This window comes from Balaenoptera borealis (assembly GCF_965194805.1).
Source record: "Balaenoptera borealis genome assembly, chromosome: 1".
In the NCBI taxonomy this organism is placed as follows: Eukaryota; Metazoa; Chordata; class Mammalia; order Artiodactyla; family Balaenopteridae; genus Balaenoptera; species Balaenoptera borealis.
This window is the reverse complement of record NC_138860.1, coordinates 79,112,577-79,131,026: the sequence shown is the minus strand read 5'-3', so window position 1 is coordinate 79,131,026 and position 18,450 is coordinate 79,112,577. Positions and strand designations below refer to the sequence as shown.

The 18,450-nt window shown below is 37.7% G+C and overlaps 1 protein-coding gene and 1 pseudogene across 2 annotated transcripts; one reads left to right on the top strand and one right to left on the bottom strand.

Annotated features, from left to right (window-relative positions):
* Positions 1-860: 860 nt before the first annotated feature.
* OR6K6 (olfactory receptor family 6 subfamily K member 6) lies at positions 861-4,247 on the top strand (the record flags this gene model as incomplete). The annotated part of the gene is given in 4 exon segments (XM_082407853.1): positions 861-1,049; positions 1,094-1,379; positions 1,382-1,665; positions 1,667-4,247. Coding segments are annotated over 4 exon segments (957 nt in total). The 3' UTR covers positions 1,865-4,247.
* LOC309635550 (olfactory receptor 6N1-like) lies at positions 3,600-13,119 on the bottom strand (annotated as a pseudogene). The gene has a single exon. The product of its transcript is annotated as an olfactory receptor 6N1-like (transcript).
* Between the last annotated feature and the right edge of the window lie 5,331 nt (positions 13,120-18,450).

The following is an 18,450-nucleotide window of genomic DNA, read 5'->3' as shown; positions in this document are numbered from 1 at the left end:
TTGTCGTAGTTATTAGAGGAGGTTTTTTTGTTTGTTTGTTTTGTTTTGTTTTAAATTCAGGATGATTTCCTCCCTTTGGCTCTTATATGTGGCCTTTCTAGGAGGGATGGGATGTGTAGGGGTGAAGTTATATGTTTGCTCAAAATTCAATGGTCACTACTCAGGTACAAGGTGGTTCTGGAGAGACTCTTGGCCTGAGCAATTATCAATATCAACAACTGAGAGAGGAGAAGGGAAGGGACTTACAGAGAAAGCAGAGGAGAGGAGGGATAGTCCTGATATCTGGGTACTTACTATCTAGATGGAAAATAGACTTGTTACTATGAAACCAACAGAAAAGAGGCAGAGAGATAAAGCTGAATACTTTAGCCAGACTAAGATTAGATATCAGAGCTAGAAAAGATGGGAGAGCAACATGAAGACTTATTGACAGAAGGGATGCTGATAGTATTTTCTATTTTTAAATTGCTTTTCTAAAGAACAGGAGTTGAGAATAGTTAGAAAGAAAGGCATGTGTTTTAAAACTAAACACAGAAGGGCAGAGAGTGGGGAGAAAAACTCAGAAATTAAAGTGACTGAACCTCCAGAAAATATTTCCAGAAAATTAAATTTGTGTGCTGCTTTGTGTTTTCTTTGTATCATTTGAAGATGTTTACAAAAAGATTCATTTAGGGGTCCAAAAGCAAATATTTCAGATGTTTCTGGCATAGAGGTGCAGCTGAGAGATATTTCTAACTGGCCTGTGTAGGGCCCCAGTGTCAGCTTAAGTAACTGATTACATAGAAGAGTGAAGCAATTTTCAATGGGTAATCTCCATCCCAATTCCAGGAATTTCTTTGTCTCCTTTCTTACTTTCCCAGATGACACAGGTGATGACCAGTGGAAATCAGAAAAGGGTGACTGAGTTCCTCTTCTCTGTGTTCCCACACCTGCATGAATGTGCCCTCTTACTCTTTATTCCCTTGCTTCTCATCTATGGATTGATCATAACAGGAAACCTAATGATATTCATTGTCATCCAGCTGGACATGATCTTGAACACCTCCCATGTATTTCTTCATCAGAAAAAAGTTGATCTTGAACACCTCCCAAGTATTTCTTCATCAGTGTCCTCTCTTTCCTGGAGATCTGGTATACCATGACCACCATCCCCAAGATGCTCTCCTGCTTAGTCAGTGAGCAGAAGACCACCTATCTTGTTGGTTGCCTCATGCAGATGTACTTCTTCTACTCACTTGGTCTTGCAGAAGACTGTGTCCTGACAGCAATGGCCATTGACAGGTACATAGCTATCTGCAATCCTCTCCATTACCCAACCATCATGACTCCCAAACTTTGTATCCATCTGACAGCTGGATCCTGTCTCTGTGGCTTCCTCCTGTGCTTCCTGAGATTTCATGGATTACCACCCTGCCTTTCTGTGACTCCAATCAGACCCAGCAGATCTTCTGTGACTCCACACCTGTGCTGAGCTTGGCCTGCACAGATACATCCCTGGTGGTCATTGTGGATGCCATCTGTGCAGTGGAGATCCTGGCCTCCTTCCTGGTCATCGCCCTATCCTACAACCGGATCATTGTGGTGATTCTGGGGATGGCCTCGGCTGAAGGCCGTCACAAAGCCTTTTCTACCTGTGCTGCCCACCTTGCTGTATTCTTGTTGTATTTTTGGCAGTGTGGCTGTCATGTACTTGCGATTCTCAGCCACCTACTCAGTGTTATGGGACACAACAATTGCAGTCCCTTTTGTTATCCTTGCTCCCTTCCTCAACCCCATTTTCTATAGCCTGAGAAATAAAGATATGAAAGATGCAATTGGGAGGCTTTTCTGCTGCCAGAAGAGGGCTGGTGGGGTTGGGAGCTAGATTGAGATCCTAGAGAGTCTGAAAAAACTCCTGGGAAGTTCAGCATTGCGCTGTTCCTTGTCTTGTTCATGATTATGCTTCTCTTTCTATTGTCATAGCTACTTGTTCTATTATTATAAGCAAGAATGAAAAACTGCTGTGTCCAAGTCATTGGTAGCAATCGTATAGCATGTTTACATCGACGCCTTTAACGTGGTTGTGGTAGCTGAAAACAGTACACGTGGGTTTTCCCGCTTTATAGTGCAGGCTAGGTTCTTCCTTACACTCTATCAGCTAGACTCCTGACCTTCTCTTCTGTGGTCCCACGTGCTGGTGAGGCCAGAGAGCAGGACAGAAGAGACATGAAAGACACCATGGTTCTTGATGTTGCTGTTAACTTTCCCCCAATCCTCTTTCCAGTAATGAACCCCATGTTGTTCAGCAGTCCACATCAATAAACAATTTCCTGACACTAGAGAGAAGGCTTCTCCACTTTTAGCTTATTTAATCCACAAAGTTAATTAACAGCCATGTTCTGATCATGTACACCATGTGTTGTAGAATTTTAGGCCATTGGAGTGACATCGAAATTAATAACGGTAATAGTCTACTATATGTCTCTAGTAATTTACCATTTAAAATATTTTTACATATATGAATCCTCTTCATGTTTTAAAAAGAACTAAAGTAATTAGGTCAGATACCACCATTATTTAAGTGTTGGAACAAAAGCTTGAAGAAGTTTAATGACTTGCCTAAAGTCATATAGGTCGTTGGTGACAGAGCTGGGACTTAACCTAAGAACTCTACTTCATTCTCTGTCCCCAGTAAATACATATTTTCATTTAATCTGTTCAGTGTTCAAGAAAAGAAATTATACAAATTTTTCCCCCAAAGTTTCATGATATCTTACCAGTCTTCGATGAGTACTAGGAGTCGTGTGTTCTTTCCTCTGTGAATTTCTCAGTCCTCAGGTGATTGTGGCATCATGGAAAGACTATTGGACTATGGGGTTCAAGGACAAGATTTTATACCTTTTTCTGCCACTAAGTTGTGCCTTTTCCTTGTCTGTAAAATTACATGTTTGGATTATGTCAGTGGTTTCCCAAACTGATGATTCCCAAACTGATCATCAGAACCTATGATTGAGAAAAAAGTTCCCAAGAATATTCTGATGATGAGTCAGATGTGGGAATGGCTGGATTAGATAATTACTAAGATCATTCCTAGCTCTAGGGCTCTTTGATATGCATAAGAGATAAGATTTTTTTTAACTGTCTGAGTTTATGGTAAGGGCCTTACATGTATTGACCTATTTATCCTCACAACAATCCTGTGAAATAAATATTAAACCTTCTTTTTTTTTCCAAATGAGAAACATGAAACACAGAGTGTCAATAACTAGTCCAAGTACGCAGAATAAATTGTTAGGAATCCAAGGCAGATACTCAAGTCTATCTGATCCCAGAGACAGGTCTTTATATGCCATGATCTTATGCCCATTTTACATAGCTTTGATCCTAGACCAATTACTAAACCTAAGAAGCGTTCCAAAGGAAATATGGTATTCAGTGAGTAAATGTGATGACTAATTAAACAGAAAGTGGTAAAAGGGTTTACTCCTCCAGATTTCAAAATTTATTTATTTAAAAAAAAGTTTGAATAGCAATTTTATGTTAGATGCTCTGTTAAGTACAGAGGGTTCACTTAGTGGCCTTTGGAGACCTTGGAGTCTAATGAATCATTATCACTGCTATTTTTTTTACAACAAGTTTTTTTAATAAGAAATGGGCAAAGCCAGCTTTCTTTTCAGAATCAAAATGCAGAACAAATGGAAATATTATGGTATTTAACCTTCACAAGTTCGAGCCTCCACAAATAATGCAACCAAGTTTTACAATTTTAGCAGCCCTTCTACATACACTCTATCTTCTCTATCTTAGTTCCAAATTTTATCTTCATTCCCAAATATGCCAATTGCATTGTTATTTAAAAAGAAAGAGCCTTCCCAGTTCCTGTCAAAAACTACTATTTAGCTTACCCCTCCACTACTCAGCAAACTACAGAGAGGATGGAGTGTAATACGAGCAGTACAGAGTCTTACGCAATTCATGAGGACCACTTAGTCCTTACATGAATCTGGTTGCTAACATTTCTATTATATTGTGACAATAACTCCCGACTGTTATCTCTGAGAAATGGGGGGAGTAAATTCTTAATAAAAGACACCAGGTACAAAGCAACATTTTACTTTTGTTGTGATTAAAAAAAAGTCACATTTTACAGATAAAATGTAGAACCCTGAAATACTGACATTCTCTTATCATGCACAATGCTGAGGTTCTCTTACAATTCACTTTAAAACTGCAATTAAAAATGTACAAAAAAGAAAAGAAAAAAAAAATCAACCCTCAAAGTATCACTGCTATTAATGTGTCATTATTCATTGAATTCACAATTTTTCTTGGCATGAAATATAATGGTTCCTATAGCCTCATTGTTCCCAGCCATTAGGCTATTTTATTTCCTCTAAACTTTCCAAAGTTTAGTATTTGTGCTTCAGGTTGCTTTGAATATGTACCATTTTTTGTCCTTCCCTCTCTTTCAATCCTGCACATTGATTCTTTTCACAAGGATAACCTTAACCTTTGGAATGGAAGCTCTCCTACACTGTTGGTGGGAATGTAAATTGGCATAGCCACTATGGAGAACAGTATGGAGGTTCCTCAAAAAACTAAAAATAGAACTACCATATGACACAGCAATGCCACTCTTGGGCATATACCTGGGGAAAACCATAATTCAAAAAGATACATGCACCCCAATGTTCATTGCAGCACTATTTACAATAGCCAAGTCATGCAAGCAACCTAAATGTCCATCAACAGAGGAGTGGATAAAGAAGATGTGGTACATATATACAATGGAATATTACTCAGCCACAAAAAGGAACAAAATAGTGCCATTTTCAGAGACATGGCTAGACCTAGAGACTTTCATACAGAGTGAAGTAAGTCAGAAAGAGAAAAACAAGTAACATGTATTATCGCTTATATGTGGAATCTAGAAAAATGGTACAGATGATCTTATTTGCAAAGCAGAAATAGAGACACAGATGTAGAGAACAAACTTAGGGATGCCAAGTGGGGAAGAGCGGGGGTGAGGTGAACTGGGAGATTGGGATTGACATATATACACTACCATGTATAAAATAGATAACTAATGAGAACCTACTGTATAGCACAGGGAACTCTACTCAGTGCTCTGTGGTGACCTAAATGGGAAGGAAATCTTAAAAAAAGGGGATATATGTATACGTTTAACTGATTCACTTTGCTGTACAGCAGAAACATTGCACACACGACACAGCACAATATTGTAAAGCAACTGTACTCCATAAAAATTAATAATAAAAAAGAAATTATTGGTGACACCAATGACAAGCCCATATCAGGTTACAGTAGCAAAAGGAGAAGGAATAAAGGAGGAAGGAGGGAGGATCTGTCATACAGGTGGAGGCAGAATTCAGAGGAACGAGACTAAGATGATAATTCCATCCATATTCTTCATTGCTTCACTCCCTTGACCTCTTCCTAGGCCCAGCCCTATTTCAGTACAGGAGTATCTCCTATGTATAATAGTGCTTTGCTTTCTGCTTAAGGTCATCAGCATGAGAGAGTAGCTATTTTCCCCATTTGTTCTGAACTTGAAGTTACCTTTGGAGACATAAAGTTGTCTCTACACCTGTGAGGAATCACTCTTTAGCATATCTGAACAAAGGTAATTTAGCTTCTGCTTGAACACTTAATCAAGGTAGTCTCCTACAATGTTAGGTAGTTCTAATTTTCAGATAGCTTCTCCTTATTAGAGTAAACTTAGGTGGTCACTAAGACTAAGGATTTGAGATCATACTGTTTGGACATGAACCTTGGCTTTTCCACTTTCCAGCTGTACAACCATGGGGAACTAGCACAGCTGTCCTGAGCCTCTGTATCCCTGTCTGTAATATGGGATCTTCAAGGATTTTGAAGACTAAATGCTATAATGTGTATAAAATGCTGAACACAGTATTTCTATAATGCTTATCAAATATCAGTTATTATTAACCAATGCTTCTGTTACTTTTATTATTTTTCTGAGCTGAAAATCACTTCCAGACCCCTAATCTTGTACAACTCCAGGGGATGCCATTCAATCTTTAGTTTTTGCTTTCTGGAATCCCAGTAGCAAATGCTGGGTTACCCAAATTTCACAACATAAATTACACAGGGCCAAGAACTGAAACTGTGGTATGAACTTTTGGCTCAAACAAAAGAACACCTTGCCCTTGCACACATAAATAACAGAGTCTTGGTTAAGATGCAACAATGTCTCCCCATGTTGGAAATTTACTGTCTTTCAGAAGACACAGTTCTTTATGTTTTAAAACTAAAAAAACAGTGAGTTATAACTAAACCTTTTAGCAAAAGAGTCAGTACTCTCAGACCATAGGATTAAACACTGCTTCTCTAAAACTGGGATTGGAGGTCCTCGTTCTCTCCATTTAAATTTCATTTCCCTCCCGCAGGGATTGAAACCCCAGGGAACAAAGCACCAGGTCTGCATAAAGTACATATGTTGGCTATGCAAAACCCTGGTTTGGGCCATTTAGCCAGTGATATCCCTAAATTAAATACTTATTTTCCTTTAAAAATTAAATGTTTTATTGTTTATTTTGCTATGTTAGATCAACTTTCATATATCTTATATCTTTGGATTTATCAACTCCCACTCAGGGTAAAGTACCAAAATCAAGGAGATAACATTTATTTTTGATACATATCTCTCCTTTCAATAATCTCTTCCCAACCCATCCCCTTCGTCCATTTAAAATCGCTATGTTCAGAGAAAATAGTCAGTAAAATATCTATATTTTGAAATAGAATTTATTTACAAGAACTTGTTTTCACATGCAGAGTCCCTGATTCTGATTTGCTCTGAAGTTTTGGCAAGTGTCATATCTAAGTCTAAATTTCCAATTCTGTAAAATAGAAATAATTATTGCTTTCATAAATACGGCTAATTATGATTTATCCTTTACTTTTCAGTTTAAATGTAACTTACTCAAGGAGAGAGTGCCTGTGTATTTTATTACTAATTACCACAATTTAAATTAATTAATTGTAATTAATTATAAATTAATTGCCATCTTAATGTCTAGAATCTTCAAATCTTTTTAAACACCTTAAGCACAGGAACTTAAAAAAAACAAAACAAAACAGGGTAGCATCTGTTTTGTTCATCATTTTATGTAAAGCTTAGCACATCATCTGCTATACAGTAAGAACTAAATAAATATGTGCTGACTTGACCGAATGGATAGATGGATATCTTTAAGATGGTAGAAATACAAATACTTTGGGATCTTTATTATGTAGATCTATGTAATTCTACATAGAATTAAAGATTTTCGTATAGTCAACATTTGATTGTCTACTAACAGTAGATATCCAATGCATAAATAATCCCTAATACCAACTAATAATTAAATCTTCGTATTTCTTGTATGCTAAGCTATAGGGCTATTTTTCATACATTAAAGGTAATAATTAGTTTAAAATGAAAAAAAGAAGTAGTCCAACATAAAAAGTAATCCTATTTCCTGCCATGGACTCTACTCCTTCACTTTCATACTTTATACTGGGAATAGATATTAAGACCACTGAGACCAACACATCTCACAGATTCTCCCTCTGGCTAATTTACTTCTTTTTTCCTTTTAAGAAAAGTATCTGAGAAGTATTTTTGCTTAATTATATTTTCCTTGATATTGTTCTAACACTCAGAGTAATGATGAGAGTTCTGGGCAGAGTAAAGGAAATAAAAATAAATGTAACTTTTTTTTTTTTTTTACTATCAGTTATATGCTGGACTTTTTGTACTGTGGTTTACAAACCTTATTACTAATTCTCAAAACAACCATCAAGAGCATATTTTTAATAAATGATGAAATTGACTCTTCAATTAAGAAAGTTTGAGTTACTTTACAGAGATCATGTAATTAATAAGTGACTAAATGAACTAGGATTTAAACCCAGATATATGTGATCTCTAAAACATGCTTTTCTCTACTATACCAGTGTTTTCCATTTTAATACATAAATGATTGATATACATGAAATGATTATAAATGGTACATGAAAAACCATTTTTTGTTCTAAAATTTATTTAGCAAATATTATCATTTATCACATGACAATGTATTTACATTAAATCAAGTAAATTTGAAAAACTTACATATTGTAGGTAAGACACCAATTTGACCAAAATCCTAAGTATGGTGTACAAATGTCTGGGATTTGAAAAACACTGCAGTGCATCATATTACTAGAGAGAATTTCCAATCTCTGGTCTCAAGTCACACGTGGCTGCAGCAAATAGCATAATGGCTGCATTAACACTGAAAACTAGGCAGCAGTTCAGTATCCCATGTAGAAAATCTCTGAGCACTTGATATTTCATCTATGGCTACTGAGGATACCCAATGTCACCATATCCTCAGCTCCACACATTTGGCCTGCCTCCTCCACCTTCATTCCAGCATCCCTGTCCTCTTTAACTGCCTCCTCACAGCCTCCTTGATCTCCTTGTTGTGAAGCTGTAGATAAAGGGGTTGAGGAAGGGTGTGAGCACCGAATAGAACACGTACAGGGCCTGGTCATAGTCCAGCAAGTAGCTCTTCTTCAGTCACACATACATGAAGAGGATTCTTCCGTAGACGGAGGACCACAGTGAGGTGGGAGGCACATGTGAAGAAGGCCTTCCTCTTACTTGCAGCTGGAGGAATTCTGAGCACAGTGCAGATGATCGGCACATAGGAGCTGAGGATCAACAGAAAGGCAGCCAGGATCTTGCAGGAGTTGATAACAAAGTACACTAGGACATTGATCGATGTGTCCGTACAAGCCAAGCTCAGCACAGGAGGGAAATCACAAAAGATGTGCTGAATGTGATTGGGGGCACAAAAAGGGAGGTGGGAGACCAAGGAAATTTCAGCCAGTGGCCCAGCCAAGCCTCCTAACCAACAGCCAACAGCAATCTTGACACAGAGTGCTGGGATCATGCTGGTAGGGTAGTGGAGAGACTGACAGATGGCTAAGTACCTGTCATAAGCCATAGCTGTGAGGAGATAGCACTCAGTAGCCCCAAGAGAGTGGAAGAAATAGATTTACAGAAGGCACCCAGAGAAAGAAATGGTCTTCTCACTGAGCAAGTTCAACAGCATCTTGGGGTTGGTGGCAACTGTGTAGCCAAGCTCCAGTAAGGAGAGAATGCTGACAAAGTTGTACATGGGTGTGTGGAGCCGTGAGTCCAGGCAGACCACCAGGAATATCACCAGGTTGCCCAGTATAGAAGTGAGGTAGATTAGGAATAACAAAAGAAAGAGATAAGCCTGAACACCCTGAAGATGGGGAAAGCCCAAGATGATGAACTCTGTTACCTGGCTCCAATTCCTGGGCTTCATTGTTCACCATTCGTATCTCTGGAATGTAAACTATGGAAGGATGAGAAAGAATGTTGAGCCAAAGAAGTCCCAAGAAGAAGGCTCAAAATACTTTTCTTCTCCCTCTGCACCTCCAGAGTAAAGCACATTCAGTACCTGCTCTAAGAGGCCAGAGTTTCTATCCCTCCCCCCAGCCACTGTCAATAGCCTCCTTCGGAGTATCCAATCTTATAATCAGACTTAAAACATCTTCTCTGATTATACAGCCCATTTTGGGCCCCTGTAATCCATTCTATAACCAATTTATCTTGCTTAATGGAATCTATATAGGTTTTAGAAATTTAAGTATTCCTCATCCAAGGTTTATATTATCATTTATACATAGTTCTAGTCTAAGGTATAAATTATCATTTATACTGATAAAGTATTGGTAGTGTACTGGACTAAGATTCCATCATTTTAACTATATATTTTTATTTCTAATTTTAATTGATTGTCTTCTTCAACTTTCTGGATACCAAAGAATTAACCTTTTCACCCCCAGCTCCCTCCCATTTCCTTCTGGATACACAGATCTAAGAGCATCTTTCATGGTCATGTAGATCAGAGTTTCACCTCTTTTGGATGCTGGTGAGAATCCCAGTCAAGGATAAGGGGGTTTAAGTAAATAAAAGAGGTACAGAAAACCAGGAGGCAAATCTATCTCTCTCCATTTCTACTCCAAACTGTGGCCACTTTATCAATCCTTCCTACCTACCACTTTCCCCCTCCACCAATCTCAAATCCACTTTTCTGACTTATTGCTTCACAAATGGTAAATATTTATATTCCACTGTGTTGAGGTCAATATAGCAGAAGTTAACTGAACATTTTCTGTGTTGTAAGCATTATACCTAGAACAGGGGCTTAACCGATAAATAAAATATGGCACCTGAAGGTGAGAAACTAATATTCTAATAGAGAAAACAGAGAAGAAACTGATTTCTTTACAACTATTTATTGGAAAATTCCATCACCATAGAAATATGCTACTATTCTCACAAATTTTGGAACACAAAATAAGCCCCCAAATTCTTTCTTTTGATTCACTTGTCCCACAGCCACTGCTCTATTTGCTTCCCTGTCCCTGCAATAAAACTCCTCCCAGAGGGGGAAGGGTAAGCTGAGATGAAGTGAGAGAGTGGCATGGACTTATACATACTACCAAATGTAAAATAGATAGCTAGTGGGAAGCAGCCACATAGCACAGGGAGATCAGCTCGGTGTTTTGTGACCACCTAGAGGGGTGGGATAGGGAGGGTGGACGGGAGATGCAAGAGGGAGGAGATATGGGGATATATCTATATTTATAGCGGATTCACTTTGTTATAAAGCAGAAACTAACACACCATTGTAAAACAATGATACTCCAGTAAAGATGTTTTTTAAAAAAAGTAAATAAACATCACACACAAAAAAAGAAAAAAAACTCCTTCCAGGAGTTGCCTATACTCATTGCCTCTAATTCCTCTTTCCCTGTTTCCTAATTAGAACTTCATCACATCCTCTCCATCAAAACTTCCCTCCTCAGAGTTACCAATTATCTAAGATTTGCAAAATGCAATTGGCATCTCTTATTCCTTTGCTTACTTGGACTCTCAGCCGTTCTTGACAGACCTGATCTATCCTGCCTCTTGACACACTTTCATCACTTGGTCCTCGGGATGCTATACTTTAGGTTTCTTTCTACCTTAGTGATATTTTTCTTCTCTTTGCCCTACCTTTTTAATATCACAGTTTGCAGAGGTCAGGATTAATTCTTCTTTTTTCTTTCTTTGTAAACTCAGTGCTTTGTTAATGTCATCCAATGTCGTGGCTTAGAACACCATATATGCGTTGACTTCTAAATGAATTCCCCAACCAACAATTCTTTCCCTTACTCCAGACTCATATATTCTTCTGCCTACATGCATCTCCTATTGGGCATCTAGTAGCTATCTCAAACTGAACTCCTGTGGGCACTATTCATAGTCTTCCCCATCTCAAATGATGGCAATTACCATCTTTTGGCTAATGGGCCAAAATTCTTGCAGTCATCCTTGTTTCTATCATTCTCTCGCACATCCAGGATCTATATTTCACTTGGATCAAGCCACTGTCATGGTGAACCTCTGTTACTGTAATTGACTCCTAATGGATCTTCTTACCTGCATTTGTCCATCAATAGCCTAATCTTGATGCAGCAATCAGAAATATCCTTTTAAATTATTAAATCAGGTCCTTTCTTTTCCACTGCTTAAATCTCCTCAGTGACTTGACATTTTACAGTCTTTGTTGTAGCTGTTTCCTCTTCCTAAAAATTTTTTCCACCGAATATCTACTTGGATATCTTTTTCATTTATTCCAAGCCTTTGGTCAAATCTTGCTCTCTCAACCAACCTTACCTGGACCACCCTAAATAAAACTGCAGTCTACCTCCTTTTCTACATCCATGTCCTGTACTGATATCACCTTCCCCTACTCTACTTCTAATTTTTTCCATGGTACTTATTGTCTTTTAACATAATATAAAAAATATTTTTTTATTATCCCAATTATTTATTGTTTCTCTCCTCCATAAGAATGTAAGCTCTTTGAGAGCAGGGAATTTTTTGTTTGTTTGGCCCACTGATGTACTTCAAGTGCCTAGAGTTTTGTCTGGAACGTGATGGCAATTCAATAAATACTTGTTAAATGAATAAGCAAATTCTTTAAGATAAATGCTAATTTGCATATACGGTAAGGGTTGGAAGAGCAGTAAGTGAGCCCTGGGTGGGAAGTGGAGATCATAAAGACCTCACAGAAGACATAATTTTCATTTGAAATGAAAAAAAAAGTGTCAGAAGTTCCCAGATGGAAAATTTTTTTAAAAAGTATTCTAGGCACAAAGGAATACTTGTGTAAAGGCGAAGTGTTATAAAAGGCATCCAGTCTCCTCTTTCTGCCCTCCAAGATTCTTACCACTTCTTCCCTCTCCAGGACCCTCTAATCCCAGCCAAACTAATATTATTTACTTTGCTTTTTTCTGGCTACACTTTCTTCTAAACCCAGGCAACATGACTACCTCTTATACCAAAACCTTTCTCATTCCAATATTAACATATGATGTTTCTCTACTAAGATGCCAGAGGACTGCTTCTGGACAGAATTCTTCTATGGGTGATCTTGCTTCAGCAGAATCATTTTAAGATCAGAGATTCCCCTTTTGCTTTAGTTTTCCTCACTTTGAACTCATATCTGTCTACTTCCCAATTCTGCCTTCTACCTCCTTCAAATCTTGGATGCAGGTACGCCTCCTCTAAAATATTATCCCAACTGTTACACTGACAGTATCCTCCTCTAGTTTTTGTTCCTTGTATTATGTTCCCTCTGCTTGTACTGGATTCTTTTTCTGCTGTCCAGCCATCATATGTCATAGGTCAGTCTTACTACTTTTAAGTCATAGCCAAGGCCAAGTTGCTTATTTAGCTATCTATCAAATTCTGAAATTCCTCTTTTAGAGAGAGAACCATGAGCTTCTTTTTAATCACACAGATACCAAAAAAAGATATAAATTAAATACACTTGTAATGAAGGAGGAAGTTCATTGGTAGGAAGAACAGGCATAGGTAGTGTAGAAGTTATTAGTGCAGCTTACTAAGTATTTCTATACTTTCAGGTACATGTTAAGATTGTACTTCCCTGACTCTGGTTAAGCTTGGCATAGATTCATGGATTCATCTGGCCAATAAAATGTGAAATGGAGATGGAATATGCCTCTTCTGTGGCAGATTTTTTTTTTTTTTTTTTTTTTTTTTTTTTTACAGTAAGTCCTTGTTGGTCTTCTGTTTTAAATATAGCAATGTGTACATGTCAATCCCAAACTCCCAATCTATCCTTCCCCCTCACCCTTCCCCTCTGGTAACCATAAGTTCATTCTCTAAGTCTGTGAGTCTGCTTCTGTTTTATAAATAAGTTCATTTGTATCTTTTTTTTTTTTTTAGATTCCGCATATAAGCGATATCATGTGATATTTGTCTTTCTCTGTCTGACTTACTTCACTTAGTGTGATAATCTCCAGGTCCATCCATGTTGCTGCATATGGGATTATTTCATTCTTTTTAAAGGCTGAGTAATATTCTATTGTATATATTTTCCACATCTTCTTTATCCACTCATCTGTCGATGGACATTTAGGTTGCTTCCATGTCTTGGCTACTGTAAACAGTGCTGCAATGAACTTTGAGGTGCATGTGTCTTTCCAAACCATATTTTTCTTTGGATATATGCTGGATCAGTGATGTACTTCCTAATCTGTCCTATTTAACACCAAGTTATTGAATGCTGTATACATTTGGGTTCACCTGTTTTAACTGAATCTCCCTAACAATGCCTGAAGCTCATCCTTTTAATATTTACTTGAAAATAAAATTGTTAAAAGCTTAAAAATAAAATAAAGTTCTCCAATTTTTATCCAACTCAGATCCTTTTTTTCCTAAATGTTTTACATTCCTTCCCTCTAAATTTAAATATAAAGCACCATTCCTGGAGCTATCCTCCATATCTGGTCTCCCCAACCCCACTCGTAGATGAGTTATTTAGAGACTTCAACTCAACTTTCAGATATACATGGGGGTTGGCTTCAAGGTTGAATTTTGGAAGCCAATATCTTGTTCTTTCCTTTCTCAAGAGGTAAAGTTTCCACTTGACTCCAAAGACTTATTCTCAAGCTATACATTGCTTCATTGCTCACTGATGACCTGCTGTCATTCACTCCCTGAATACTCTGCCTGGGAAATCAAAGTCACTATGACCAGGTCAAGCATTATATCCCACTGAAAACAGGAACCTCTGTACTCTTTCAACTCCCCAGTTCACAACTCTCAGAGATTTTGACTAATCCCCTCACACCCCACTCAATATGGCAAAAAATACTCATGCTTTTCCCCTTACATTGTTGTTTTATTTCATTTTCTTTTATAATTTTTAAATACTACTGTAATTCAGTTTCCAACACAAGAGACTTCGAGTCAGTGTTAGAAGAACATTAGGAACTATCACTCACTCTAGTAACCTCCATAATTTTGGATTTCCTTGGATCAATAAGAATATTTTAAATGTATAAGAGATTCCACCAATTTATAAAAATAAAAGATCTTTTAATATCACCCAGAAAAAGAAGAAAAGCTGAAATAACAGAATAAAAAGAAACAGTCTGCACCAAACTTTATAATGTCCTTATGTTTTTCATTTTTATTCAAAGCAGTGAAGACTCAGATCTTCTTACTCATGAAGGAATCCATGTTATGGGCATCAAATCCACAAATGGGCATCAAAGCTTTGCTGGGACTGACAGGGCCAGAAGGTCCTTACCCCATTAAACAGTTCTTTCCCATTGTTGAAATGCTTCAGTTTGATAAACTTCTTCCTTCTATTGACCTGAAATCTGAGTTTCACCCACCATTCTTAGTTTTTCTCTGTGGAAAAAACCCATTGTTCTAGTACAGATCCATAATTTTAAACACTGTTTTCAACATCATAGGGATTTCACTGTTTGCCAAATGGGTCCCTATATTTGGTATTGCCTCTTTTGTTTACAGTGTACCCTCACTAGAATACACTTTATCCAAAGTCAGTCCGTAGACATGTAAGCCATTTTCTGGCTCAAGTTCCCTCACATTTTCCCTTGACCATCCAAGGTGAACACTGACCTGTCCTGCCTCTAAATTTCCAGTAACACTTCCTCACTTTTCCTCCAATTATATCCTGTCATGTACTACAATTATTTTTCATGCATATATCTTATTGTCCCAAAGCAACTCTCTGTGAGATTTCTGAAATTAAATAAATCTCATATTATGCCCCATCTTCCAGATGCTTAGCACAATACTTGATACATTGCAGCCACTGTGGCTAATGAAAAAATTATGATAATTAAGACGACTTGCACAGCTCCTTAACTCACCAGTTACTCATCCTCTCCCATTGGTCTCCTGATATTGGAGTCAGGGCTCTTATAAAATCTACCGCATGTGTAAATTAGCATTTTTCTTACTTCAGTCCTTTGCAATCGTATTTTATTCCCCTTACTCCAAAAAAGCTTTTTGAACAAAGTCCTTGCATTCTATTTTCTAGTCCCTACAGTTACATTATCCATAGGCCCAAATTATTGAAGCATAGGACCAAAGAGCTGGGAGTTAGAAGGGGGTTGCATTTTAGAGATCATCTTGTTCTATGTCTTCATTTTGCAAAAGAGGAAACTGGAATCCAGAAAGGAGAGATGACTTTCTCAAGGTCACACTAATTAAAACATAGACAATTTGCTAATTCTGAGCCCAGACTCTCAAACATTTGGAAAGCAGAATATCTGTGTGTGTGTGTGTGTGTGTGTGTGTGTGTCAATAGTTTTTGTGTTCTGAATGATATGTCCTGTGATCCCTAATTATTCTCCTCCTCTCCTTATTTCTGAATGCTCTAAGTTTCTTCCTAGTGCTCAGACTAGAAAATAACATGATGACAGAAATGCCTGACTGACAAAATTCTTACCCAGAGCTTGACAGTGGGAGGGCTCTTGACTTTGGCAGCCCAGCCACCGCTCAGAGTCTGGAGTTGGGGAAAAAAACTCTCTGCTCACTTCCAATCTCTTATTTACAGTGTTACAGTCACATACTCTTGAGGCCTGGAAGAGTTGGAGTTTAATGCTTCGATGGAACCTATGGGAGTAAGTCAAACCATGAAAGGTTCCTCTCCCATGACCTATATTCTCAATAGGGTCCTTATAGAGGCAGAAACCCCTGGGTCTCTGCGCAAACCTCCTGAGGTTGCTAAAATGCTCCCTCAGGAAGGGAAACTGTCATACAAGAAGTTCATTAGCCAGTGGTACTTCATAATCGAGTAGTTCACTACAATAATAATAACCACCATTCCAAGTTGAGATCAATATCTCTCAGGGCAAAGATTTTCTTCAGTAAAAACAATAATTCGTGTGGGAGCTCTATGTTCAAATGGGTTCCTGTGTCGTGCGACCTGAAAGAAAGCATATACCTTCCAATTATGACAGGATCTTTCTAAAATGTGACTGGCTTTATTGGACCCTGAGAGAATAAGGATGGAGACAGACTGAGGACATAAACACGATCAAGGCAGACACCTAATCCTGCCTGTTGCTTGTATCTATAGCAGTTTTATTTCTCTTACACACAGGAGCTTCCTCTTTGCTGTTATTTTGCTCTGAAAAGAGCCCTGCCTCAGGATCTTAGATTTCAACCCCAGTTGTTCTTCCAGCCATTTATGTGATATTGGCCACCTAACCAAGTGTTTGATACTCCATATTTCATATGAGTAAGATACTACTTTCCTCATATGAAAGTAATAATGATCAAATGTGATAATGAATGTAAAAATGTATTTATAAATTATAATATATTCTGCAAAAGGTTTTAAATAAATTTTTCACTTTCCCAGTCCCATTCATACCTTCAATGTTGTTCATACAAATTTTTCCTTCTCTACATCCTAATCTATGCCTTGAGGATTTTACTTTTTTCAAACTGAGTTGTGAGGGTTATTTTTTTTGTTTGTTTTTTTGTGTGTGTACTTTAACTAATCATTTCGATTTTGAGCCAAAGTGTTATTTTATTCCTTGATTGTTATGAATAGATTTTTAACTAATAATTTTATTTAATTAATGACTATTGATTTATTCTGGTTTCTAAATCTCCATATGCCAACTATGGATAAATAACAACTATCTTTTTAATTAAAATTTCCACCCTTCTCTATTTCATTTTCATTCACTTCTTTTTGTGAACTAGAATATGAGCTATCCTTGAAAGATCTCCACTAATTCTGCTACCTCCCCTCCAACTGATATCCTATCTTTGCTGGTGTGTGGAAAAATTATGCACCTGGCTTTTCCCTGACAAAGATTCTCCCCTTGACCAAACCCTAGCCCAGTTCCTCTGAACCTTGTCCTTAACTAAGCCTCAAACTTGTCCTATAAGAACTATAGACCTTCAGTACAAAAGGTTTGGCTACCCCCACCACCAAACGCATACACATTAAAAATCTTGAACAAACACTCACATAGTTTCTAACAGCTCAGTGCTGCATCCCAAGGATGATCCTAGCCACCACCTTAATAAAGTTGCTGCCTGAGAAAGTTCAAAGCTGTCAGAAGAACTTACTATTTATTCTAGCTGACACCAATAGGCCCTTGATGACCCTTTCTTAGAGCTTTTACTAAAAAGGGTTTACAACTGTGACTCCTTCCCTTATCCCTTTGAGATGTATATGGATCTAACTCAGGAGTGTCTTTCTCAAAGGACCTGAAAGCCATTCCTTTAAAGTATAATCATCGGGAAAGATAAGGCCTCTGTCACCCGGTCTCTGTAGGAGAGTAGAATCTTAAGTTAGATCATTGCCAGATAGCAGACACAGCTGGCCTAATTGCATTTACACGGACCAACCCTTTAAAATTTTTTACTTCCCTGACTCTACTGAGTGAATTCTCAATCCCTTCTCCACTCCCTCATTCTTCTTTAAAACCCCTGTCACCTCTGTACAAATTGAAGTTGAATTCAGTTCACACTGGACCTTCTACCCTATTGCAATAGTATATTACTGATTAAAATCTGTCCTTACTACTATAACTAGTGTCCAGCTTTGTTTATCTTTGACACCCCTCACCTTGAAAAAAAGCCCTCATTTGTAGTATTTGTTGATTTGCATAGTGTAAATATTCCCACCATGCCTGATTTCAAGCTACCTGCTCACAAAATCCCTGACAATTTAACAATCACCTCTCAGGAATGAAAAAACTACAACTAAATAAGATAGTAGAGGTGAATCTCATAAACATAATGCTGAGTGAAAGAAATCAGGCACAAAAGAATGTGTACTGTAAGAATCAACCTATGTAAAATACCAAAACAGGCAAAATCAGTCTACAGTGTTGGATGTCAGGTTATTGGTTATACTTATGGGAGGGAAAGAAGGAGTGTGTTTAATGTAAAGGAGCATTGAGAAAGTGTTGGAGATATTTCCAGTGTTCTGTTCAGAATGCTCATTACATATAAGAGTTCAGTGTGTGAACACCTCATTGTGTTGCATATTTATGTTTTGTACA